The sequence below is a fragment of the Acanthaster planci genome, linkage group LG05, assembly GCF_054643075.1.
Source record: "Acanthaster planci isolate LZ-2023a linkage group LG05, COTS_SCS, whole genome shotgun sequence".
In the NCBI taxonomy this organism is placed as follows: domain Eukaryota; kingdom Metazoa; phylum Echinodermata; class Asteroidea; order Valvatida; family Acanthasteridae; genus Acanthaster; species Acanthaster planci.
The window spans coordinates 1,146,434-1,170,490 of NC_141781.1; the positions used below are offsets into that span (position 1 = coordinate 1,146,434).

The 24,057-nt window shown below is 39.5% G+C and overlaps 4 protein-coding genes across 8 annotated transcripts in view; 2 read left to right on the forward strand and 2 right to left on the reverse strand.

The window, feature by feature from the left end:
* The first annotated feature begins 966 nt into the window (after positions 1–966).
* On the forward strand, positions 967–3,619 carry LOC147798981 (melatonin receptor type 1A-like). Its single transcript, XM_087136600.1, has one exon. The coding sequence runs from the start codon at positions 1,255–1,257 to the stop codon at positions 2,521–2,523; it is 1,269 nt and encodes a 422-aa protein (XP_086992726.1). The 5' UTR covers positions 967–1,254; the 3' UTR covers positions 2,524–3,619.
* A 2,011-nt stretch (positions 3,620–5,630) lies between these two features.
* Positions 5,631–14,408, reverse strand: LOC110985890 (cyclic AMP-responsive element-binding protein 3-like protein 3-A). Of its 4 annotated transcripts, none has more exons than XM_022247330.2 (9): positions 14,280–14,408; positions 12,381–12,548; positions 11,666–11,984; positions 10,580–10,707; positions 10,041–10,130; positions 9,639–9,814; positions 8,537–8,621; positions 8,054–8,153; positions 5,631–7,270 (listed from the first exon to the last, which is right to left on the reverse strand). In XM_022247330.2, the coding sequence occupies exons 1-9, from the start codon at positions 14,373–14,375 to the stop codon at positions 6,897–6,899; spliced, it is 1,536 nt and encodes a 511-aa protein (XP_022103022.1). In that variant the 5' UTR covers positions 14,376–14,408; the 3' UTR covers positions 5,631–6,896. The 4 variants fall into 4 exon arrangements, with proteins under 4 accessions (XP_022103022.1, XP_022103021.1, XP_022103023.1 ...); XM_022247329.2 differs by having other exon boundaries at positions 12,381–12,554; positions 14,280–14,382; XM_022247331.2 differs by having other exon boundaries at positions 14,234–14,336.
* A 43-nt stretch (positions 14,409–14,451) lies between these two features.
* Positions 14,452–23,144, forward strand: nsa2 (NSA2 ribosome biogenesis factor). Its single transcript, XM_022247298.2, has 9 exons — positions 14,452–14,595; positions 18,155–18,222; positions 18,834–18,899; positions 19,166–19,219; positions 19,576–19,811; positions 20,177–20,271; positions 20,556–20,696; positions 21,305–21,356; positions 21,759–23,144. Exons 1-9 carry the CDS (start codon positions 14,593–14,595, stop codon positions 21,824–21,826), a joined length of 783 nt encoding a protein of 260 aa, XP_022102990.1. The 5' UTR covers positions 14,452–14,592; the 3' UTR covers positions 21,827–23,144.
* The window catches only part of gon4l (gon-4 like), a 30,579-nt gene continuing 29,539 nt past the window's right edge, over positions 23,018–24,057 (reverse strand). For both annotated transcript variants that reach the window (XM_087136574.1, XM_087136573.1), the window contains exon 27: positions 23,018–24,008. In XM_087136574.1, coding sequence (XP_086992700.1) covers positions 23,886–24,008 — 123 coding nt within the window. In that variant the 3' untranslated portion in view covers positions 23,018–23,885. The remainder of the gene's footprint in view (positions 24,009–24,057) is intronic.

Here is a 24,057-nt window from a genome sequence, read left to right on the forward strand (position 1 = left end):
CCAAGAAAACGGATATTCCCTTCTTTTTGGTAATTGCATAATGCAGGATGTCGGGCAGTGGTGCTATGTATTGTCATAGTTCTCAAAATAGACTTTTGGGTCGATATCACTCCAACTAAGGTAGCAGGTTCTGTTACACCACCCCTCGACATCAGTCTTTGCAAAGATGTCAATTGCCCAGTCCTATCTCGATACAGTCCTGTCCGTTTTAGTTTTTTGCCATGGCTTTATCTCGAAATACTCAATCCTTTGCCAAAAAAAAGATTAAAACAACCAAATAAACTTGTCAGATTTGGCAAAAGCCCAGTTAAACCAATGTCCGGATACCGGCACAATTGCTCTTTGTTTTTGTCTGTTTGTTGGTTGGGGCATATGGGTGTTGCTTATTCCTTTGTGTCTTTCATTTTTGTTTAGTTTTTGTTTTATTTTGTTTTGTTTCTGTTGTTTTTGATTAATTGTTTTCAGTTTTGTTGTTATTTCCTTTGTCTTGTTTTCTTTGATGAGCTTGAGTCAGTCTATACATTGTTAGAGATTCAGGGAATGGGAGTAGTTTTTGATTATTTTGTCGCCATGTTCTCCTTAATCGTGTAAAAAAAAACGCTTCCAAACTTAACCTCACAACTGAAAAGGCCCATCCTCCAGCCACACCGCCACCCTCTGCTGAAAATTTTCCTCTGGTTTTCCCCTTTGGACCTGTATATAGTACCTTATATCGATTAGACAGTTTGGTGCACCTGAGATAGCGCGTGAATATTTATTTTATATTGTTCATATAAAAATATTTGAGAAGTTTCCTTCTTTTTCAGGTTTTGAAAAAGTTGAAAGGCGCAAAAACGGCACGCCACGAAAACAGTGCTGCGTAAGAAAAACGCCCTCTCTTTTCACTGCAGAGATCACATGCAGAAAAAAATCATACCATGATAGACGGCTGTCAAAAGGAAAAAAATAGTTCAGTGACTGAGCGAGACAAGAAAGTAGACACGAAAGAAAAATAGGGTTCTCTGGCACACATCAAGTACCACACTCGAGTAAACCACAAGAAAACTTCTGGGGGAATAAAGCATAGAAAGTAAGCCAGGGACCGGTGTTTATTATTGGAAGTTTTACTTACCCTGAAATTGACTGAAACCCACCGCAGATAAAGAATCGCGAACATTAGAGGTAATACCGCGGATGTGAAACCACCATCAAGCCTGTGGTGATATCCGTTAGAGTGCAAAGAGAGGTTGATCCTTCCAACCGCAACTTAATAGGATGGATTTCGCAGAGCGAACTTCAGTAGTCCTTGTATTGTCGAGTGGCACTATAAATTCGGCAAAAGTTGTCGAGTTAGTAACCAAAGTGACCGTCATGTTCGGTATGACGACCCAAATGACTAGTGAAACGATGTCGGAAAATGTGACATCCATGATAACTCTGTTGTCATCACCTTTCATGACACCCGAAGCAGTTCATGCGACCGGCGTAAGCGTCGCTTCGGATATGACGAGTTCAACCGTGATGGAAACCACGACGCAAGGTGACGGCCGAAACTTTCGCTTTGAAGACCCTGTCCAGAGGATCATCGTCGGTTGCATCTACAGCCTCGTGGCGGTGGTCGGCTTCTCGGGGAACTTCATGGTGATTCTGGCGGTCATTTTGTCCAGGAAGCTCCAGACACGCACCAACGTTTTCGTCGTCAACTTGGCCGTAGCTGACCTGTTGACGTGCGGCTCCATTCCGTTCACCGCCGTGGCTCTGTTCAGCTTGAGCGGTTGGCCCAAGGCCTTGCCACCTCTCCTGTGTTCCTTCATGGGTGGTCTTTACTTTCTCAGTATCGCAGCCAGTATCATGAACCTCGTCGCTATCGCCATCAACCGGTATGTTCTCATTACCAAGCCACTGAAAACGTATCGCACCGTCTACACGCCCAAAAAGATTATAATCATGCTGTTCTTCACCTGGGCATACCCATGTCTCGGTTGCTCCTTGACCTTCTTCGGGATCGGAATGTTTGGATACTCAGAGAAATACAAAACCTGTAACCAAGACAACTCGTTGGAGACCAGTGATCTCTTAAGCCTGATCGCCTCTGTTCTCGCGTATCCCATCCAACTGATCATCCTAGTGGTGTGCTACGTCAAGATTTACCGCCACATTACCGGCCACTTGAAGAAGATGGGCAAGAATGTGGAGATGAGTGAACGGTCAGGGTCCAGTCCTACGAGTAGTACTACTCAGCTACAGAAGAATATATCACCTAGCTTCAGTAAGCGGCAAGTTGAGATCACCAAGAACCTTTTCTACGTGGTCTGTGCCTTCATCGCCTGCCTGGCTCCCTTTGCTATCGCCCTCATGATACCACCCAGCGATCCCGCAATCCCGTGGACCGGCACGCTCGTGATCTTCAACAGCGCTGTCAACCCGATCATCTACGGGGCCAAGCACCCACACTTCAAGGAGGTGTTCCGTCACATGTTGCGATGCCGGTATCACATGATTCCAGAGCCCTCTGGCTGTCTGCGTAAGATCAGATCCAGATAATCTACAGGATAGTAAGATTCTTATACATCTATCGCGGAAGAACAATGCATTTTCAAAAAAAGTGAAAAATATCAATCCCAAAATAATTCAAAATTTGATGCATCCCAAAATTGTACAGAGAAGTACAATTTCAGTTGCTCCAGCAGTTATATTGGGAAAAGAGTTTTTAAGAATGAATTGATGTCTATGTAAAAGGATAGATACTTTGCATATCATTGTTTGTCAACAGACTGTATCTTCAACCATACAGGCCGTATCAGGACAGCGGTGCGAACGGACGTCGCTGATGTTTGTTTTGTGCGGTCAACAAAATACATTTTGACATTACGTCAAGTTTTGTGGGTGTTTTTCAAATATCTCCAATATAAAAAACTAAGCTCCGCCCCCTCCCATCTCTGCGCATGTCAAACGCTTTGACAGCGGGGACAAAGGACAGCATGGTCCATCTTTGCTGTTTATGTGTTTTGTTCGAACTTTTGATTATTTCGAGTCGTGCTGTGTCCTACCGTGTTGGTTTGTTTCAGATCAGCTTGGTCCTAATTCAAGACGTACCTTAGCAGTTGGGTAATAGTCACTGCACCTGTCTTTTTATGTATAGACATTAATGTTTGAATTGTTAGCCTTTCATTGTATATAGCGAGATCAGGGCAGTGATTCGTGCACGAAAGTAGGCAGCAGACATTCTTATTGTTCAGACATCTTGAAATGCAATAGTTTTCTGAAATGCATTAATATTTGTTCAAATTAACGCAAACTTTTGTAAAACAAAAACCAACGAAATTATACATAATAGATACGTCGTATATCAATAATAGTAACCGTAAATAATATCAATATATTTTTTAAAATTCATAATTTTGCCATCCTGTTACATTGTATTACATTATGTAAATATTTTATTTAGCAATGAAAATAATTTGAAAGAAAATTGGACGAAAATCTGGTACGACTATAGCCATCTGTGTGAAATCTACATTGTGGACATATTTTTCTATTGCACTGTATTTTGTCATGGAGACCTTGCTAACTTACTTCTAGCGAGCATGTGGCGAAAATGCTTCGGAAATGGAAAACTAAACCACGATGAACTATGCTACCGAGTCGTCTCATTACAGTTTAAAGATTATTGAATATTGTTGTCGAGTTCAAGTACGATGCGATTTACGTTGACAATTATCCTGCAGTAAATGCTTTGGGCCCCTTTGATGTTCATGAATGGAAATAATTGAAAAGATTCATATCTTTTCTCGCATCTTATTTGATGGAAAAACTAATTCAAACTGTTTGAATAATGTATTGCTCTAGTGGGAAGTGTACTTTGGAAAGTGACACTCTCAGTTACTGTTCTTGTAAGAATTTTTTTGCTGGTGGAATCTGTAAAAGCCTTGGTTGGTAAGTTTAAAGAACTGTAGAGATAGCGTGACAGAATTTTGGCGGTAGTTTGTCGTTTTGCTAAGGGTCTGTAATTTCGTTTGATATGAGATGGTATGCGTGGATTAAATTTCTGGTATTTTTTGCCAGGAAAAATTTGAATGACAAGCAAAAGTGTAGTAAAGAATGCGTATTAACGGCGTCTTTTAATCGACACTCGATGGACTGTTTCGATCAATCGTATAGTAAAATGTTTCATTTGCCTTGGCTTCGCTCCATTAATAGAAAAAATCGCGATGTATTTCGTGTATTAAAGAAGGATTTCGAGTAGGCCTACATCAAATTTGTTACCAATCACCAGACCAGCCCCAGAGGAACTTGAAAGTCCAATCACAAATGTTGTCGAAATGGCAACAGTAAAGTGATACAGCCTCATACAACATCTTAGTTTTTATTTTGGTTTCGATTTTTTATTTTGGTTTTGAATTTCACTCTTGCTGGACTCGAAACCAAAATGAAAGAAGATTTTCTGACCCTCTGCACTCAAGTTGACCTCGCGCGTGCAGAGTAAAAGCAATTTTCCCTCCCCGTATTATATTGGAAAGCACGGGTAACCCTTTTCCTAAACTGAAATGATGGCGCTCTTTAGAAAAAAACTAAACGCGGCAGTCGCGTACAAAGTCAACCAAGTTGGGAGGGGTGGGTTGCTATCGAAATAAAGTGGCATTTCCTGCTGAAATGATCGGCTCTTCCAATTGGTCTCCTGGTTTACGTGAAATTGAAAAGAGGAAGGAGGGAATCAAGAGTTGGATGGGTTCCCACACAATCCTTTACTTTCATTTAACTTGTAAAAGCGGGCCAGTGAGTATACCATTAGGGGCAACATTTTGTACAAGGCACTATACGAAAAGTGCCCTTCCCAAAAGAACTGATGCTGTTGTGTGGAGAAGGCACTTATGGGACATTGTACCGAAAATTAATGGGAGAAACGGGGCACTTACTAGCAAAAGGGACACTGCTATAGCATGTTGGTGGGAGGGCGGGTTAACACCATTTCCTCATAGGCTACTCCGTCAATGAAGGATAAAAAAAAATTGATTCGAACCTACAAATCGGAGTTACGTAAGACGTCTGCACTAAGGATGTAGCTTTGAATTTCACCCAAGAAAACTTGTGAATTGTTAAACTCTTGGAAACAAAGTTGCAACCGAGTCAGCCACAAGTCACCACAGATTATTCAGTCCTAAATCAACCAATGACAAAGGCATTATTCCTTTGTCGTTGTTCACCTGTACAGTTAGTTCCAACCTGATTTGTGGACTAACTTTCGAAATGACTTGTGAACTGATTTGTGACTTGACCCTATTCCAACTCTGCTCCAAAGCACCGGTCACGTAGCGTGTCCAGAGAGCAGTAAATCACACTTACGTGGAGCGAGCCCGTATTCTCTTGACTGTTGTTAATGGAGTTCATTGTCATGTTACAACATGCGGTGAGTTTAATTCAACCTCATAAAGTAGGGTACTTTGCAAAGAAAAAATCTCCATGAAGCGACTGTTTTTCTTGTTGCTGTCATTATATTTGTTTCATATTTCGACTCTCTAATATCTATTGATGGCTCCTTTTCTTATTTCCTCTGAAATTGAACACCCACCTCTCATACTACCGTAGGAATAAAATAATAAAAAAATTGGCTTTAGTTCAAAAACCAGAAAGAACTCAGTCTAAAGGTGTGCTTAGCATTCATTGTACACCTTCTTTTATTTATCAAGATATATACAAACCGAAAATGTGAGTCTTCTAAGGATTCCGGGCGTTCATTTTAAACTAATACTTACATTATCTTCTTCCACCTGACGCTGGATTAACTCAGTAAAATTCTTTTACTGATAAACTGTACATATTTATGTTAAACACTGCACATAACCATACAAAAATATTTTACAACTGCTTGAAAGATAACAATAGCTTCTTTAAACCTATTCCATTTGATTTCAAAACACTAAACTAAAAACAATTCCAACAATAGTTTTCAGAAATAAATATCTTTGTAGATATTCAGGTTTACTTAAAACATGAAGTATTTGGGAACTTTTGCAATCAACTGTTGTTTCTGGGACTAAACGATTGGATTAAAGGCAGCTTTGCTAAACACTAATCAACTCATCTGTTGATCATGTTTTCTATACCAGTATATATAAAAACAGTTTTGTGTAAATCCTAAAGAATAATCTTCATAACATTTAACTTTGAGAAATAATAGGTGTGATTAGGAGGGGTTACGGGTTGATAGGACGTGAAATTTTTTTATTCAGAAAAAAATGGTTTGAGGTATTCTTGTTATAAAGGGGAGGTTGAAAGAGAACTAAGGTAGGATTTATTTTGAAATGAAAATAGAAAAATAGAAAAGTAATTTCTTCACTTGTGAATTGATTTTATGGACTCGTTAGTTTCCTACTCCTTTTCAATTTTGTGCATTTCTTTGTTAATTTGAACAATTTCAAATAATGTACAGGCATAACAGATATCTGTCAATAATCTTTTGCATGTAGATTTACATGCAAATTACATGGTCATTGAATAATTTTTCAAAAAATAAAAAGAAACTAACAGAATAAATGGTTGAAATATCTCGCCCATTTACCGAGACCTGTTTTCTTTCAACCAACCTCCTTTGGATTGTATATTCAATGAAAAGAACACACAAAACACAAAGAGAACGGACCAGAAAGTTCTTTTTGAAATTGGGACCCCCATTAAAATCTGACATCTTTTGCCTAACACAAATTTTCATATCCTACGCAATATCTTCTTTCCATGCACTAAAGTCAACATTTTGCATGTAACAAGATAGCTTCTGGAAGGCATATCCCACACACAAATGCTATCATGACTCCTAATAACTTCACAATGATTCAAATTAATTTTAAAAAGGTCATGCCTTAAGATTGTGACTTGGAACTTTTTGTTTAAAAAACAGGTACCACAAAGGTGTCGTATATTTACATTTCGTCTCCATGCTGGATAGTTTTTGTCACTTGCCGTTGGAGCTTCGGGTTGTTGTGCCTGGTATCTGTGCTTGACTGGTTCCTGCTGGTTTCTTTTACCTCCGCTGGTTTCCCAGGATCTTGCGACAGCTGAGAGGCAGCAGCATCATGGGCTGACGGGGCATTTGAATCTGCATTCAAACGATCTCCCGCTTCTTGACTGGCTGATGGGACCTCTGATTGCTTTGTGTAGGATGGCTTGGCAAAGCGGCCAAATGTGATTGGTTCATCTTCATCGAGTTGGTTGTCAGCCATGACACTAGGCTCTGTGCTGATACTGTAGGGCTCTTCGGTGGGCATATCGGTTTGCTTCAGTGTTCTTGACACAACTGTAAAGCAAAAATCGTTGAATTAATCTTAAGTGTGGTTTCTTCACTCAACCACAATTATGGAGGGACTTGAGTGTGGACTTGAGTTCAATTTTCTTGATTCGTGAATTGGCTCTGAATTGGATGAAATGAACTTGGCTACATCTCTTGCAAGTCATTCCCATTACAATGTATCATAGCTGTGTCAACCGCGATGTTGAAGTGCCCCACCCCTATCACTTAGATTTGACACTACAACACATCACAGCTCTAATACTCTGTACACCGTTCTTGCCAGGTTACAAAACACACCACATGAATACCAACTTGAGGTACGATGCGGTGACAAGGTGCTTAGCTAATGGATGAGGTTATGTGGTGTGCCTATGTTCAGGTTGCAAGTCTGACTTACCCACTAATGTGTGGGTAACGTGTCATCTGTTAACAGGCATAATAGTCAAGTTGCTAAGCATATAAAAGATGTGCTAGGCCAAAACCTCCGGTTACTGCCTATAATGGAACATTGGCCTACAATCCGTGAAAGGGTCCCGGCTAACTTATGCTGAACAATCACATTTGTTGAGAAGTGATTTCTGAATTGACTTCATTTTAATAAAGCTACATATCCATAGGGTTTTAAAAATGGAATATTCCAAGCAAAAACTGATGTACAAATTGGGTATCCAGTGGCTGTGGCTTTGTTGTTATTGAGTTGCAGTGGTGCATAGCCACAGCCAAAGATAAAATTACAGTTTCAGAAGGCCTAGCAAAGCTGATAACCAGCATTTCAAGCATACAACTTACCTCCTGACGGTTGGTATCCCGCAGACATCTGGCTGTCTTTGGATTTACCAAAGGGGTTGAAGCTTGGAGCGATCAGTAATGCAAATGATAACAGCAACACCTGTTTACGAGAAAAACACAAACAACAAAAATAAAATCGCTGAATTTAAATGACTCCAAGTAGAGATTCAAAAGTTTAATTTGTGATATTTAAGAATAGTTTCGATACAAAATTGACTCATAAGTAACCTAATAACCCATTTCTGAGGCTTTGCAAATTTTCAATTCAAGTTGGCTACACCAATGAAAAAAATGGATGTATGAAAATTTGTACACATCTGTTAATAATATTTAATGCATGAATTTAAGTTAAATCGCATTTCTCTAAAAAGCCCTTTCAAGGTTTTGGACGAGTAACTATGTGATCTCGTCTCTTATTTCATCGGGTCAGTAGTAGAACTATGTGAGAGACCTAAAGGCTATGTATGCTTGTTTCGGTCTTACCATGACACAGGTGCTGGCATGCGCTGCTTTGGTCGTTGTCTTGCTAACCAAGGCTTGTAGTTTCTTCAGCTGCTCCATCAGAGATCTGAAAATGCACAAGGGAAATGGTTGAAGCATGGAAGAAACTGACCAAGTGTTGTGCAGAAGTTCCATAAATGGTTCTTGGTTCAAAGTTAAGAGATGGACTTTTGAGTCTTGGTTTGATATTTACCCAATGGCAATGGTTCTCTTATTGGGTTTTGCCAGGGAATATAGTTCTTGACTGGGTTTACATAAGGACTGTGGTTCTTATTCAGGGTTCCTTCACCTAAAGGACAATTAAATTCCATGACTTTTCCATGACTTTAGTCATTTTTACAAAATTCCATGACTTTTCCATGACTTTAGTCATTTTTACAAAATTCCATGACTGTTCTAGGCCTGGAAAATGAAAACAAATTTCCAGGACATTTCCAGGACTTTTCCAGGCCGCAGGAACCCTGTTATTCTGAGTTTATCCCAAATTTACCAGGGTTCTTGGATTTAAGTTAATTCATGGACCATACTTTGGGTTCAAATTGCAGCTAAAGACCACAGTACTTTGTTCGAGAGTTTTCCCACGGACAATTAGTCATGATTCTATGATTCCAGAGTTATCCATGGACCATAGTTCCTGGTGCTAAGTTTAGCCATTAACCCCTTAACGATGGGAATTTCTTCCCGAAAGCCGACTCCAAGATTTCCAGCCTCGCTTGGCCACGAAGGCCACCTGCCAAACCGCAAATTCTCGGTTTGTGGCCCTCCGTGCTCTGCACGCTTTGAATTACACAGTGAAAAGGCTGATTGTTCGGTGGCATGCGGCTCTACTCAAGCTTCCACATTCCCGTTGCCTCTTTTTAAAATGGGGATTATTGTGAAACTGGTGATTATGATGCAAAATCGGTCTTTTCATTTCTGGGCTACACACAAAGGCCAATCACCATATTTACAAGAGCCAGGGTCTGCCTTCTTTCACTATGTTCGCTTGAGCATGGGCCTAGAATAATAGCTGAAATGCCGGCTGAGGATCTCAATATTTACGGCGGCTATAGCCGCCCTCCGGTGCGTAGCGGTTAATACGTACTTGTTTTCATTCTCCAGCTTGGCCATTTTCTTCTGCATCTCAAGGTTCTGTTTTGTACAGAGTTGCACACGTTGTTCCAAATTGTCCACGTACACCTTCTTGCGCTTACGACTGTCCATGGCTGAGATCTTGTTGCGAATTTTGCGTCGCACTGTCTTGAGTGCCCTCTCCTCATCCTAGGTTTCCATGGAGACAATCATCAATCAGTTTGGAGAACATGAGATGTTTGAAGGAAAATCCACTCAGACAACTTCATAGATAAATTTTGGAAAAAAATCTCATTGCCATGGAAATGATATTTAATGGAAAAAAAACAACATTTCCGAAAAGGTTTATGATTTCCAGCAGTATGGTGGTAACCACACTGTCTTGGTCAAATAACAGATTTCATGAAGGTAATACCTTTGTCAAAGGCATATCTGTTGGTAGGGTGATGTTCATTTCTGCTAGTAACCTCTTCTCCTCATCTGTCAGTCTAAGTTTGGGGTAACTCTGGTAACGAAAAAAGGAAGGAAAATTTGCAAAGATAAATTTTGTGTTTAATATTACTAGCCACCCAACGAGATTTCAAATTGAAAAGTAGGAAAACAAATCTAGAGAAATAAAAAGTATAAATCTGGTACAAGATGGGAAATGAAATTCCAAAAAGGAAATTTACTGATACAAAAAGAAATCAATGAAAAAGGTTCTTTGTGCTACAATATACCTGCAAAATATTTCACAAATATCTGGTCAGGAAAAATGCTATTCAAGATATGTCTACATTTTAAGAAGTTCAATGGCCATATACCTCGTTCTGGTGTATTTTTCCAAGCTTACTGTACCTTAAAAGGGGGAATCTTAATTTAGCAATGTAGAATATCTACAAGTATCCACGTAAAGCAGCCTTTACAATTATTGATCACCAACTATTAGTTATTGATAATTGCCAAGTGGCATACCGAGTCTGTTGTTGATATGGTTCTTGTTGCCGTTGTAGCACTAATCGTTTTGATGTCTTGCACCGTCAAAGGTAAAGTGGCTTTCTTGGCTTCGGTTGAGGTAAGTTTGAGATCCCAATCAAAGCCACCTATAATCAACAAATGTTTGACTGCAGTGTTAAAGTCAATAATTTGTACAACTGAAATATTTGGCGACAAAGGAGCCACATACATGTATATCAATATCCAACTCATTTCAGCATCACGCAAGGTAAGAAAAAGGTTTTTTTTCAGTTTGGACAAAAAAAATCTTTCTGTTGACACCAATTAATGCCTACAGGAGCATGTTTAATGCCATTAAAAAATTTGAATATAATCATTATTTTGTTCTTCCAGTTTCTCCAGGTAAAATCCTCAAGTTTTGATCCTGTAATCTGACTACATGTACACGTATGTGAGAAAGTTCCCAATAGCACTGATAAAAGCAGTTGTCGCCACACCAACAGATGTTTTAATGACTTGCATGTTGCATGTAAAAGTCACATTATTCATGCAGTTATCTGGTCCATATGGTACACAGTTTGCTGTTTCATGTCATTAGCATATTGTTAGTTGGTGATGCACATCCAATGAATTGTATGACAGCTGGCACGAATAATCAATACTTTCTGAACATCTGCAATGTCTAGTGTTTATACAGACCACAGAAAGTCAAACGTGAAACTGCGCTTTGGCATACCTAAAACGCAAAGTTTGAATATTCTGAATCACTCTGAAAAAAATTTTCTTACAAATTCAATCCAAAATTAATGTTTATATGGATGTCTTATAAGTAACTGGCATTCTTGTCAACCTGAATATTTGCTTTTTGAAATATTGTTTTTGTTAAAAAGGGTATTCTTCATTTATACAAAAATGATTGCAGTGAAATTTCGATTTACAACAGCGTAATTGTGTGTTGCTGGCATGACAAGATCAGTATTTTTTTTTAAAAAATGAGAAAATGACCCACTACAGGAAAAAAGGGACCAAAAAAAGGGAACAGTTTTACTATAACCTTCTAAAAATGCAATCATAAGTAATGGCAAAGGAAGAAATTCTGCGTACCTGATTCAATTAAATCTGATTTATCAATGGTTGTCTGTTCCATGAGCATTTCATCTGAGCCAATCAGGTAACTCGACATATCTGCTGAATCCATTATCACTTCTTCCAATTCGTCAATGCGTGGAGGGCTGTCACCTGATTGGCTGTCGCTCTGGTACTGAGGGGAATTGATGCCATCAGAAATGCCACTATCACTGTGTTCGGGGGAGGCAACAGGTTGGTCGTAGGAATTCTTTGGGACAGCTGAGAGGTCAAAGTCCGTGTTGAGAAGATTAGAGAAGATGTCATCACTCACAGGTGGGAAGTCTTGGTCATAGAGCTGAATAGATGAGAGATTTAAATGACTGTTGAAACAAATTATAGATATCCTTCTTGGTCAGTCAAATGAATTCCTAATCTTTCCACTCTACTCCTGTTGACACTTGTCTCTGAAATAAATCAACTCACTATAAATGTTAAATTGATTGACCTTGTACAAGTGATACACTTGCCCAGACAAGTGTATTCAAAAAGATTTATAAACATTTCAAAGTAATTTTTACATTAAGGACTCATATTATTAATTCTAGTCACTACGTCAGTTTACAAAAGAGCTTAACAATTTGATGATGTCTTTACAAGATCTGTAATTAGTCTTTGAAGATATGAACAATAAAAACAAACAAATTGATTGCACTGTAAAATACATTCCTGAACCAATACAATCCATCCTTACCAAAGGTTCATCTGTATTGTTGAACGTGAGTTCAGACAGAATGCCATCTTTTTCATTGAAGAGAAGATCCAAGTCCTCCGATCCTGACAAAGTCCTTCCACTCAGATTTTCGACTGCCACTGACATCTTGCTCAAGTGTTTGACGGTTCTTATGTTGCCCAAGTCTTGCTGCAACTTCAGAAAAAGTTTCAAGTAGAAATTTTGATTGTGTTTTAATCTTTTAGACCTAAGTGATGAAACAGGCTCTTGTATCATGTTCAAGGAGTTTTAACTAAAACTAACTGAAAGAATGAAAAGAAAGGATAATGAAATGAATGCTGGTCAACTCGGACACATGCCAACTCGTACACACCAATTCGTACGCCAACCAACTCATATGCGTGCCAATTCCTACACGTGCCGACTCGTATGCCAACCAACTCGTACGCCAACCAACTCGTACGCCAACCAACTTGAACGCCAACCAACTCGTACGCTAACCAACTCGTACGCCAACCAACTGGTACGTCGACCAACTTGTACGCCAACCAACTGGTACGTCGACCAACTCGTACGCCAACCAACTCGTACGCCAACCAACTGGTACGCCAACCAACTCGTACGCCAACCAACTGTACGCCAATCAACTCATACGTCAACCAATTCGTAACCGTGTACATGTACAAGTTTAGTTCATATACAAGCGCAATGACGTGCTGGGAATTGGATTTATGAAGCAAGAGTAATCACTGAAAACTGTAGGGTTTCTTTATTTTTCCAAGCAACCTGGACCAAAAAACGGAACATGAAAGGATATAAGACGCCGACAGTATTCTTTGCCATGATTGACCGTGGCGGCAGCAGGAAAGAGAACGTAAAAGACTAATTGACCTATTGAAATCAAACTGAGTGACATCCAACTAGAAAGTAAAAGCAGGAATACTGTTACCATGAATAGCGTGGAAACTTTCCTTTTTGACAAAACTTTTGTAGGCCTAGAAACAAATTTTCAGGGTTTGATACGAATGCCTACAGGATTTCAGTCATCTGTTAAAGAAATGACTTTCCCTCAAGTACGTCGTTTTTCTAGTTCCGAATTGTGAAAAAATTTTAGTCAGATCACGGCATAAACTTCTTCAAAATATTTGTTAGCCCATATATCAGAATTACAGTGAATAATTGTAAGCGAAGTGAGTTAGACCTGCCCCTCAGTAATTGTTGTCTCAGTAATCGATTTTTTGGCTCCATGATTTTTGACAAAAGTCAAAAGGAGGTCTGTTTTCATTTCAACCAATCGGGAACATAATGAATCCTGAACTCGGAAAACGACAAACATTTGCAAGCTCTGCAAACCACGACATCTGTGTGATAGGTCTTGTTTTTCCGAGAAGGGCGTGCACCACATGCACACTAATCATTGTTCACTGCGGTGGTTCCGTAAGTAAACTAATTTTTCTGAGTGACCTCTTCAAATGAACTGCTTGAAGTTGGTTGGTGTTTGAGTTGGTCAGCGTATGTGTTGGCATCTCAATCTGAATCATATGGTCAGTGACACTGATAGTTGGCAAAGCCTCCATCAGGAAACATCACACCAACTTGATGCCATGCGTATGAGTTGAAATGGTTGACCTGACCCCAGTGAAATACACTGAAATACAATGATGAAATACATTTATCCAATTTTCTTTACTGTGCCATGTCACAAAGTGCAGTAGAGGAAACCACATATACCATGTATACGCGATGGAAAGAAAACTGCATGTCAGGCGACAGAGAAGGGAGAAAAACCAAATTGTACCGAGAAAAATGCTATTAATTAACTCTGTCACTTTTTCACATTAAAGTTACAGACACAGTTATATTATTAATCTCACCCTGCTTGTGACTTGACCAGAATTCCCTCGGAAATGCGATACTAACCTTAGAAGATGAACGAAATTCTTTATCGCCAAGATAAGTCCCACACAATCTCTGTTCTTCGCCTACTCTTGTTGCTATTTTTGGACCGTGAATCATGTTTACATCCAACACGGCAGGGATGACGTGGCCGATCAATATCGCGCCACCAAGCGGTCCACACACTTTTAATTTGAAGACTAGCAAATTTTTACCAAGTGAGGGCGTCATCATTTGTAGTCGTCCTCGTGGCGTACGCGTTCAGATATGATCAGCGAGACTACAAAAACTACAATTTATCAAATCACCGTGAAAGCGATAAACAAATTCATTAAAAATGGTAAGTTACTGCTAAAAGGTGATGGTTATTATGGACATTTGTTAACAGTTTGTTGAATGAAATGATCAAATCTGAAGATGACTTTGCCGTATGTTGGCTTAGCTCAGAGTTGAGACATGTCATGCGCTGTTCAGGTCCACTTCGCCTTAGGGCCAGGCCTAGGATTTCCACTTTGCCCCGTCAGTGCTTGAGGTGTAAAGTGTACTTCCAGAACTGTAAGGTTTAAACAAACTGTTTCAATAGCCATGATGTATACTCGGTTCCTATATTATCACGGTAACTCTATTAACATGATTAACCCTAACACTCCTCAGTCCTCCAACAGGTGAAGGATTGAGGAGGGTTAGGGTTAATATTATCGTGGCATCGGAAATTGTAAATTTTGCATTGCTGGTGAGTTTCCAATCAGCAATAGGGCCTAGGGCCTATTATTGGGGTTCATTACCTTTCTTTAGCACCCAGTTCCTATTATAAGGGAACAAATTCTACTTTTTCGAAGCAACTTATCTAGACAAGTTGTTGGTGATGTCCTCTTTCATATCAGAAAGAAAACCGAACAGGGCTTTTGGTTTTGAGGGAAATTTTTGGGTAAAAAATTACATGACCAGCTCGAAGAGCCGTGAGCAACAAATAAGTGAATGTAGTCTGGTTCCTTGACCTGGATGGAGATTTGTTTTAATGAATCCAAAAAGCCTGAGTCAGGTAACCAGACATGCCAGACAAAAAACAAAATGGTGTGATTCGATACCGTGCAAGATATGGGGCCAATGGGTACCCCCCATGTCCAATCCCTATACACACTCTAGACTATTGTTACCTAAAACATCCCCAGAAGTCTGTAAAGAATTCCTAAGATTCCAATCAAACAATGACCAACACAAAGGCAGGAGGGTTCTCTCTGTCCCATATCTTGCATCATATGTGTGATTCGACTGAATCTGAGCGAGTGATTGTCTTTTGCCAAACTCGGGTTAGAAATTTAAAGTTTTCTTGCTTAATATTGTCAAAACGTACCTAAACTAGGCCTATCAGGATTGAGTAATGGTTCCTTAAGGTCAAAATGTTAGTTTGAGAAAGTGGACTTTGTTTCCTTATTATGGGAACAGGGTGCTAATGGTAATGAACACCATAATATTCGCCCAAGTAATCAATCATTTTTGGCTCAAGGATAAGTTTTATTGAAACAGAGAGAAAAATTCTTCATGTTTCCGTAGGTTTTGATAATTTTTGATAAAAGATGTAATTTTTTCAAAATTCGTAAATTCTCCTTGACCGTTTCTGTCATTACCTACTGTCTGTCCCTTTAACAGTTGTTTCTAATGTCGCGCTGCCTTTTCCTTGTTTTCCTCACCACATCAAAATGAAATCTGGGCTATGATTGGTCTCTGGAATGGAAGCGAATTGAACCATTCACAGTATGGATTTCATCTGTGGGTGACACAGAAACAATAAGGAAAAGATAGGAGCTGTGTTGTGATTGGTCAAGCTGCCATGCAGCTGACTGTCAATGAGAGTACATGTACAGAATTTCACCATTTCAATGAGGATATAAGGTGAATAAACCTCCCCATCTGACATGTAACTTCACCAAGAAGGCATGTATGAAATTTGGTTGTACAAAAAAATAGCTGTAATGGAAGAGTAAGTTGGCCCAATGAAAACAGCCAAAATTTGTTTGTGTGAGTTTGTACATGGCTATTTGCAAGGTTTGCATGAACCTTACAGTTCTGGAAGTAGTTGGGGACTAGAAGCTTAGAAAAGTCAAATTTTCTGGTAATGTTGTACCCTCCCCAGAAGGAGTCCCCAGACTCCTTAAGCTTTATCCCTCAGTTGTATGAAGCTGTGAACAGCAGAGGCCGCAGAGGTCATTTGTACTCATAAACAGTTTGTAAGGAGTTACAGAATTGAGTGCAACAAATATTTATGTCAGCAAGTAGGGGTTGCTCCCAGAATTGTGACGCACTCTCTGTGTGCCTTACAAATGCAATTTTAATGCTATGAGATTCTTAATGTGCCCGTTAACCCTGTCAAAAACTGCACTTTTTCAATCAAATCTTCCCCCAAAAAGGAATCTTATGAACACAGAGCCGCAAGGGTTTTTTGGACCGTCTAGGTGCTATTTTTGGCAAAAATTCAGACCTTTACTTTTGATGTTACCTCTCTTCAACAAAAGATCTTCTCAATTAGCTGCATACTGTAGCACATGTCTGCATTGAACAGAAGACTGGTTCCCGTCTGCCTTCCGAATATAGGTCATAGGGATGGCAACCAGTCCAATAATGCAACCTCATTTCCTCGGGTATAATCTTGCTGTGTAGAGGTGGTTCCTCGTTAGGAATGCGACGCGTACATGTACATGACCCTCGGAGTCAATGTTTTGAATGAGGCAATGCATGCATTGTATATCATTGGACTGGTCACCGTCCCTATTAGGCCTATATATCTTTGCTGGGCTGGGGTGGGACGGGAATCAGTCTTCCGTTCAATGGACATGCATCGCAGTGTGCAGACAAATGTGCAGATCTTTGTTGAAGAGAGGTAAATTTGTGAGTTAAAGATCTGAATCTTGCCAGAAGTAGCACCTAGACGGTCCAAACAACCATTGTGGTTACGTAGTAATGAGATATTTTTTAGCATAGACAAATTTGGGGGGAAGACTTGACTGAAAAAGTGCAGTTTTAGACGGAGTAACGGGCACATTCAGAATGCCATAGTATTACAAAGCAATGAAAAGGTGCATCTGCGAGACAGACAGAGAGTGCCTTACAACAGGTGCACGTAGCAATCGCATTAAATTTCCTTTTTATGATGTGCAGTCCGTGCCTTTAACACCAATTTTAATTGATAAGGCTGGCAAATTGACTAATTTTGGATGTCTTTATCAATCAGGATACTTTGTAGTTTTTGCTGAGCTGAGTCTCACTCATGTGTGCATGCATGGTTTTATTTTTCTTAAAGTTGTAATTGTTGTAATTTATATTTTAATGTTTTCCCTTTTTAGGAATATATGCCTGTACATATCTGTTCTACTGTATGTAATGATTATGAAATGACTGCAGCTGGAGAGAAAAATTTCACATTTTATATGTGATGAATAAAAATAATGAATGAATGTGTCCAAAGTCAAGATTGCCCTTTTTACAACCTGTGTACTGTGCCATCCATTGACAGTGCTAAAGAACTCATTAATAAATAGCTCTGTCATGTCAATAGCCTACAGCCAGATACATGTACATACCAATAGTGACTACAGTTATAGAAGCCATGGCCCGTAACACAATATCCAAATTCTGTGCTGATCTGGATTGTGAGCCAGGTGCGGTGATGACTTGATAATATTCACATTATTTCTTAGGCAAAAGACCCCAGGTTTGGGTCCTTCATCTATCATCTTCTTGCCTCTTCCTTTTTTTTTCTTTTTTTTTATTCTGTGTTTTCTTTATTTTTTTTTACATCAAATTCTGTGTTTACTTTCCACTGAAAGTTTTTCCTGTTATTAGTAGATTCATACTTTAGGGGTGTAATTCACTCATGAATCTGATTTTTATCCCATACACAGCCTCAGAATGAATACATGGAACTCCACCGGAAGCGATATGGCTACCGGCTGGATTACCACGAGAGAAAGTAAGTCAAATTGTCCTGACATCTTATACTAACTGGAAGTCCCCCCAAATCCAAAATCAAACTTTGTTCCAGGTCTGTGAAGGATTCGAGATACTCATACTTTTATGGTTTATAAAATGTCCTGATTTATTTTTAAGTATTCGTGTGTCATTTGTTACTGACATTTCTAGATTTGGGGTAGATGCTGGAAGATTCCAAGCAAAAATCTCCAGAGTTAGGGTCAAAGGTTAGACTCCCATCACTGAGAGTTATCAACTGTAGTTGACATAATTGGAGGAGTGTTGCACCATTTCAATGAATATCCTTACGGGAAGAAAGCAAACTTGAACATGAGGAAACTTGAGGTGTATCTCAAGGTTTAACCAGGCTTTCAAGGTACCTCCAGCAAAAAACCTTCAGGTTCCATGTGTTACATTTGGAGTTCTTCCCCAACAGGGAGAGTATGTGGATGAAATCAGCCATTATGGAGATTAAAAACAAAACTCTTCAAGCCCTTATAATCAGCACTACTTACAGGATATTGAAGTCTGAAAGCTGAATTGCGTTGAATTACGTTGATTTATTTATGTGGCCTTGTTTTTTAAGAACATTTAATTGCTGTTTGTTTTCAGACGGAAGAAGGAGGCTCGAGAGCCCCACGAGAGAGCCAAGAAAGCGAAGATGCTGACTGGTATCAAGTAAGTTGGCACATTATCGCATTCTCATTCGTGAGGTTTACAGCCAACACTTGTTGTAATAGTGTTGCTGAGACTTGTCCAAATACTTTTGTTGTAACCAGAACCTTGTCAAAAAAGGAATGCGAGAACAAAAGACAAGTTGATAATTTGTTCTTTATAGAAACATGTTGTAATAGGTGCTCCACACATGAAGAGTTGATTACATTTTCTTGTGAAAAAGATCTAACTAGATTTGTCATTAACCTGCCGTATCTTTGTTCCTTCAGAGCCAAGTTATATAACAAGAAGAGACATGCAGAAAAGATCCAGATGAAGAAGACGTAAGTTGACAATAGATTGCACCCTTACTGTCGAGTAAATGGAGAGCTTATCCCCATGCTAGTTGGTCACTGCTGTTGTCATGACGGCACTGTACTTGTAACATTTTCTCACAAGACACATCTTGTGTTGAAGGAAGGAATACCCAAATGTTTTCTAATCATTTTATTACACAAACATTAATTCTATTTCAAAACTGAAAGTTAATTCTTCATTTTCTTCTGTTTCATTATTTGCCCTACATGTTTGCAATTTGAAGTAAATATTTCTTCTTACAAAGTACAAATTTATTCAAGATGCCCATAACTCTTGTAGGCATGTTTCACTGTCTGAAAATACCTTCACTTGACTCTGACAGCATCAAAATGCACGAAGAGAAACTCAACAAGAAGCGTAAGACAGACGAAGTGCCCGAGGGCGCTGTTCCGGCCTACTTGCTGGACCGCGAGGGCCAATCGCGGGCCAAAGTTCTCTCCAACATGGTCAAACAGAAGAGGAAGGAGAAGGCAGGCAAATGGGATGTCCCCATCCCCAAGGTGCGGGGCGTGTCTGAGCAAGAGGTCTTCAAGGTGCTCAAGACGGGCAAGAAGAGAGGTGAGGAATATGTCTGAGCGACCTCGGCCTTCTGACCCTACAAACCTTGCTGGATGTTGTTGCCAAGAGCCATTTGTGACCAGTGTGTTACGCCAGCTACTTACATGTAGACTCCAATGTTTTAGGAATATAAGAAAACCATGACAATCAGGCCAAGCTATTCATTAAAAATTTAAATAATTGTAAATCTCCTACTTATAAGAGCATGCATTGCCCATTCTAGGAAATGTTTTTGGATCAAAAATTTCCATTGCAAGCAGTTATTGGGAAATGAGATGGCCTATCAGATTTAAATCCTATTGACTTTCAAATTAACGACATTTCAAAGCAATTTAAACTGTTTCTATTTTCATTGTGTCTTCAAGATAAAGCCTGGAAGCGAATGGTCACCAAAGTTTGCTATGTCGGAGAGGGATTCACAAGAAAACCGCCCAAATATGAACGCTTCATCCGACCAATGGTAAAACAGGAAATGTTGGAACTTTTCAAAAGGTTGAATTGAATTCACACCCTACTAAACCACTTGATCGCTGTACTAAGACTGTTTTGGCAAACGTTACTGAAATTTCATCGTATACTATATAAACATCCACCCTTTTAAACCAAAGCATCAGTCTTTGGACTGTGTTGGAAAAAATTTTATGTGCATCAGTTTTGTCAATACAAAAAATTGTTCACCGCTGAAAGTGAAGATTTTTTATATTGTTGAAAGGACGTACATCATTTTTGTGGTTCTCATCTCAGGGTCTACGTTTCAAGAAAGCTCATGTCACACATCCCGAGCTGAAAGCCACATTCTACCTACCCATCATTGGAGTCAAGAAAAACCCCAACTCACCCCTGTACACACAGCTAGGGGTCATCACCAAGGGAACCATTGTAGAGGTAAAAGATTTTGAAAGAAATAAAAGCCAGCGGTCAGAGCTTTAGTAATCACAACCGTGGGCATTTTCCACTTGGTATGAGGGGAGATTTTGATATGTTGGAAGGTCAAGACGAATGTCTTGTAAAGGTTACAGTAACTCACAGTTTGGTGGTAACTACACTATGTTGGACTGTCGTATAGCACTGTGACATTATAACGAGGTTACTGAGACCTGCTGAAATACCTTCTTGTTACCTAAAACCATGTTATGAAGGGACTTCACAAAGAAGAAAAAGAAGATTTGAAAAGACTTTGTACCTCAGTATTTGTTCTTTGTTACCAGACCTTGTTACAACCATGCTCCTTATGTCAAGAGTCTCTCCTACCACACACCAATGTGGAGACATTGTGTGGTACTGTACCGCCCTCTGTCTTCACCCACTCTGAGAGGGAATACACAAGATGCATGTTGCTCCACACGTAGACCACAGTGATCGAGACCAAGATCCGTTAGGCTTGAGATACCCACAAAACAAGTCCCCGATATTGTGTCCGGCATTCTTTAAGCAATTGAAGTTGAGGGAATTTTTTCCCCATTCATCGTTGACTAATTTCTTTATTCTGGCAGGTTAACGTCAGCGAACTAGGTCTTGTCACTCAAGGAGGGAAGGTTGTCTGGGGTGAGTGGAATTTTTTAGTTCTCTCAAGTAATGTAGCAGCCTAAGAATTCTCACAAATGCTTGTTGGGATTCATGCAGATTTTTAGAGTGCCCTCATGCAGTCTTCTCTAATGCTTTTGCGTTGCTAAGGTTACCTCAATTTATTTTTTCAGTGTCTAAATTAAAAAAAAAAAAAACCTCTTGGAAATACTTCAGTACAAAATCTGTAATCCTCAGGTCTTTCCAGAACAGTTCACAGGAATGCACTTTACTCTTGGTGGACCTTCAAACTCTTAGCATGTGCTTCTTCACAATGTCAACTTCCAAATCACATTTGCAGTACAAAATTCATGTTTTCTCTTATTTAACCAAGTCCAAGCCAGTTTTGATCATGTCATTTTTTTTTTCTCTCCAAACATATAGGTAAATACGCCCAAGTGACAAACAACCCAGAGAATGACGGCTGCATTAATGCAGTCCTATTAGTATAAACATTCCCAGAAATAGACTTTATTGGTCATACGGGACAATGGGCTCTTGTGCACCCGTCCCTAGAGGGCGCTATGAGGCTCACTCATTAGGAATGAATGAAGGCATTCTGATAGCAAGATTCACTGGTTCCCACCACTAGAAGTCAAGACCAACTGTGAGTGGAGGCCAGTGAACATGACCAAGAATGGAAGAAACAACTTGTCAGTATTGTTAATAGCGTGGAGCTCCAAAATTTAGATCTACAGAGCCAGGAACTCCTTGGGTGACCCGTATTCTCTGTGGAGAGAGCCGCTGAGCAGGGCTTTTGTGGGCACTTGCTAGTGACCTTATATCTTCCCTGGATAGATGTCTTCAATTTTGACCTGTAATAACTGACCAGCTGGATTCAACACAGCTGCATCAACTGCATGTTGACAGATTGATGCAGAAGGCATATTCTACGTGTAGTCGGGTCCTGCGAGAAAGGAAAAGCTCCTTTATTTTTTGTCACTGACAGAAGACATATACAATGTATATGGATTTTAAAGACAGAGATCATCTGTTCTCCATTTAGTAACTTTTGTCGTATTGATGTACTGAGCTTTGATCATGGTAACCTTTGACACAAATGTGTGCTTTAAAACTCACCAATCCAATATCTGTTGGGCTGACATAATCAATGTCTAAAGTAGTAGATATTTCTGAGGTTGTACCATGCATGCAGGATTTCACCGAGTTTTTAGATAGAGGTGCTTATGCGTGGTTATTTCAGACAAACTGGGCCTAATTTGGTCCTGCCACTACAGAGAAAATACTTCTCAGCAAACTCAAGTGGTGAGCAACATTCTGCCGTGAACCAGTTGTGAGCAGTATCTAATGCCTGTCACATTAGTTGGTTACCAATTCTTGCTGAGCATGTATTGTCTTTGTTTGCCATGGCAGCTGGGTCTGAGAAGCAATGTCCTGTATCCCAACATGGTAACCTTTTGGAATTTTACATGTAGCGTTTGCAAGTGCGCTTGCACGTGGTTGAAGCTGTCCGTAGGACATGTGGGTGAAACAGGTCTTAGCTTTCATCTACACCAAGACCATTTTCTCATTTCATTAGGATGCAAAAATAAATGATACATGAATCTCAGTTTGTTTTTTATGCCAGAAACAAAAATGCTCAAAAAATTTGTTTCAAAAATGTAAGAGGCATACTCATTGAATTCACGCGTCTGCTTCTCAGTAAATTTCCCGGGATGATTTCTGTTTTAATGGCAAATCCATGAAAGGGTGTGACCATTGGCCTTTTTACCGCCTGAATTAAATAAAACATATCTTTTTTGCCTGAAACTGCTGTCCATGTCCAGTTTTTATACTTTCAGTTCATACAATATCAAATATATTACTTCAAAAAGGGCAAGCATTCCATTTTATAAACAAATGATCAATCATTAATATAAATAAATGCTGCATGTTACATGCAATAATTACAATCAACCAATCCTGCACTACAACTAAAACTGTACAGGTGTCTCTTCTTGGAGCTATCAAAATCATCTGGCAAAAAATTACTCGAATCTGGTTCTTTCATACCAAAGTAAACAGGCTAAAAGGCCATTTCCAACCTGAATGAAATCAATGTTTGTAGATATATGCTCCAACCTACACTGATGTCAAACGGGCAAAACATCATTTTAGCCTCTCACTGGGACCCTGAATAAACATCACCATCATCCCCACCCCACTTGATACCCCTCCTCGGTCAACTTTCACAAGTGTCCATGTTACACTTCACACTTTCCAATCCAGCACATTTTTACGTCAAATTTTGAGGGCTTAAAACTTCCCAGAGGCGAAAACTTCATTCCACCTTGAGAATGAGAAGCTTGGAACAATGCATATGTGCACTAGGAATGTCCTATCTCCTCAAGACCGTTGTTCCAAGTTTTAAGAGGTTCTTAATGATTGATGGTAGAATTCCTTTGACAATAAAAGAGTAGAATTGGGGAGGGGGGTGTTGGGTTAGAGGGAGAGGGGAGAGGTATCATCCTTGAGAATTCCTCTTGCATTGCTTCTCATTCTACCTCTTATCTAACCATCCTCATCTTCATCTGATGTCACTTCCTCCCCATCGTCACTATCATCTTCATCGTCGTTGTCATCTTGTGAGGCGGATTGGAATAACTTCATCAATGTAGCAAACCTATCGCTAACCTGTATGCAAACAGACAGATCACAGCTTGTCAATTTCTCTTTCAACTAG

What these genes read in the sequence shown, in the direction of transcription:
- LOC147798981 (XM_087136600.1), top strand. Translation starts at nt 1,255, where the DNA reads ATGGATTTCGCAGAGCGAACTTCAGTAGTCCTTGTATTGTCGAGTGGC.
- LOC110985890 (XM_022247329.2), bottom strand. Translation starts at nt 14,375, where the DNA reads ATGATTCACGGTCCAAAAATAGCAACAAGAGTAGGCGAAGAACAGAGA. An exon ending in AATTTCGTTCATCTTCTAAG is followed by an intron (nt 12,555 to 14,279) that starts GTTAGTATCGCA and finishes CTTTTTCTGAAG; the next exon opens with TTGCAGCAAGACTTGGGCAA. An exon ending in ATCAGATTTAATTGAATCAG is followed by an intron (nt 10,708 to 11,665) that starts GTACGCAGAATT and finishes TGTTGATTATAG; the next exon opens with GTGGCTTTGATTGGGATCTC.
- nsa2 (XM_022247298.2), top strand. An exon ending in CTGGATTACCACGAGAGAAA is followed by an intron (nt 18,223 to 18,833) that starts GTAAGTCAAATT and finishes GTTTGTTTTCAG; the next exon opens with ACGGAAGAAGGAGGCTCGAG. An exon ending in AACGCTTCATCCGACCAATG is followed by an intron (nt 20,272 to 20,555) that starts GTAAAACAGGAA and finishes TTCTCATCTCAG; the next exon opens with GGTCTACGTTTCAAGAAAGC.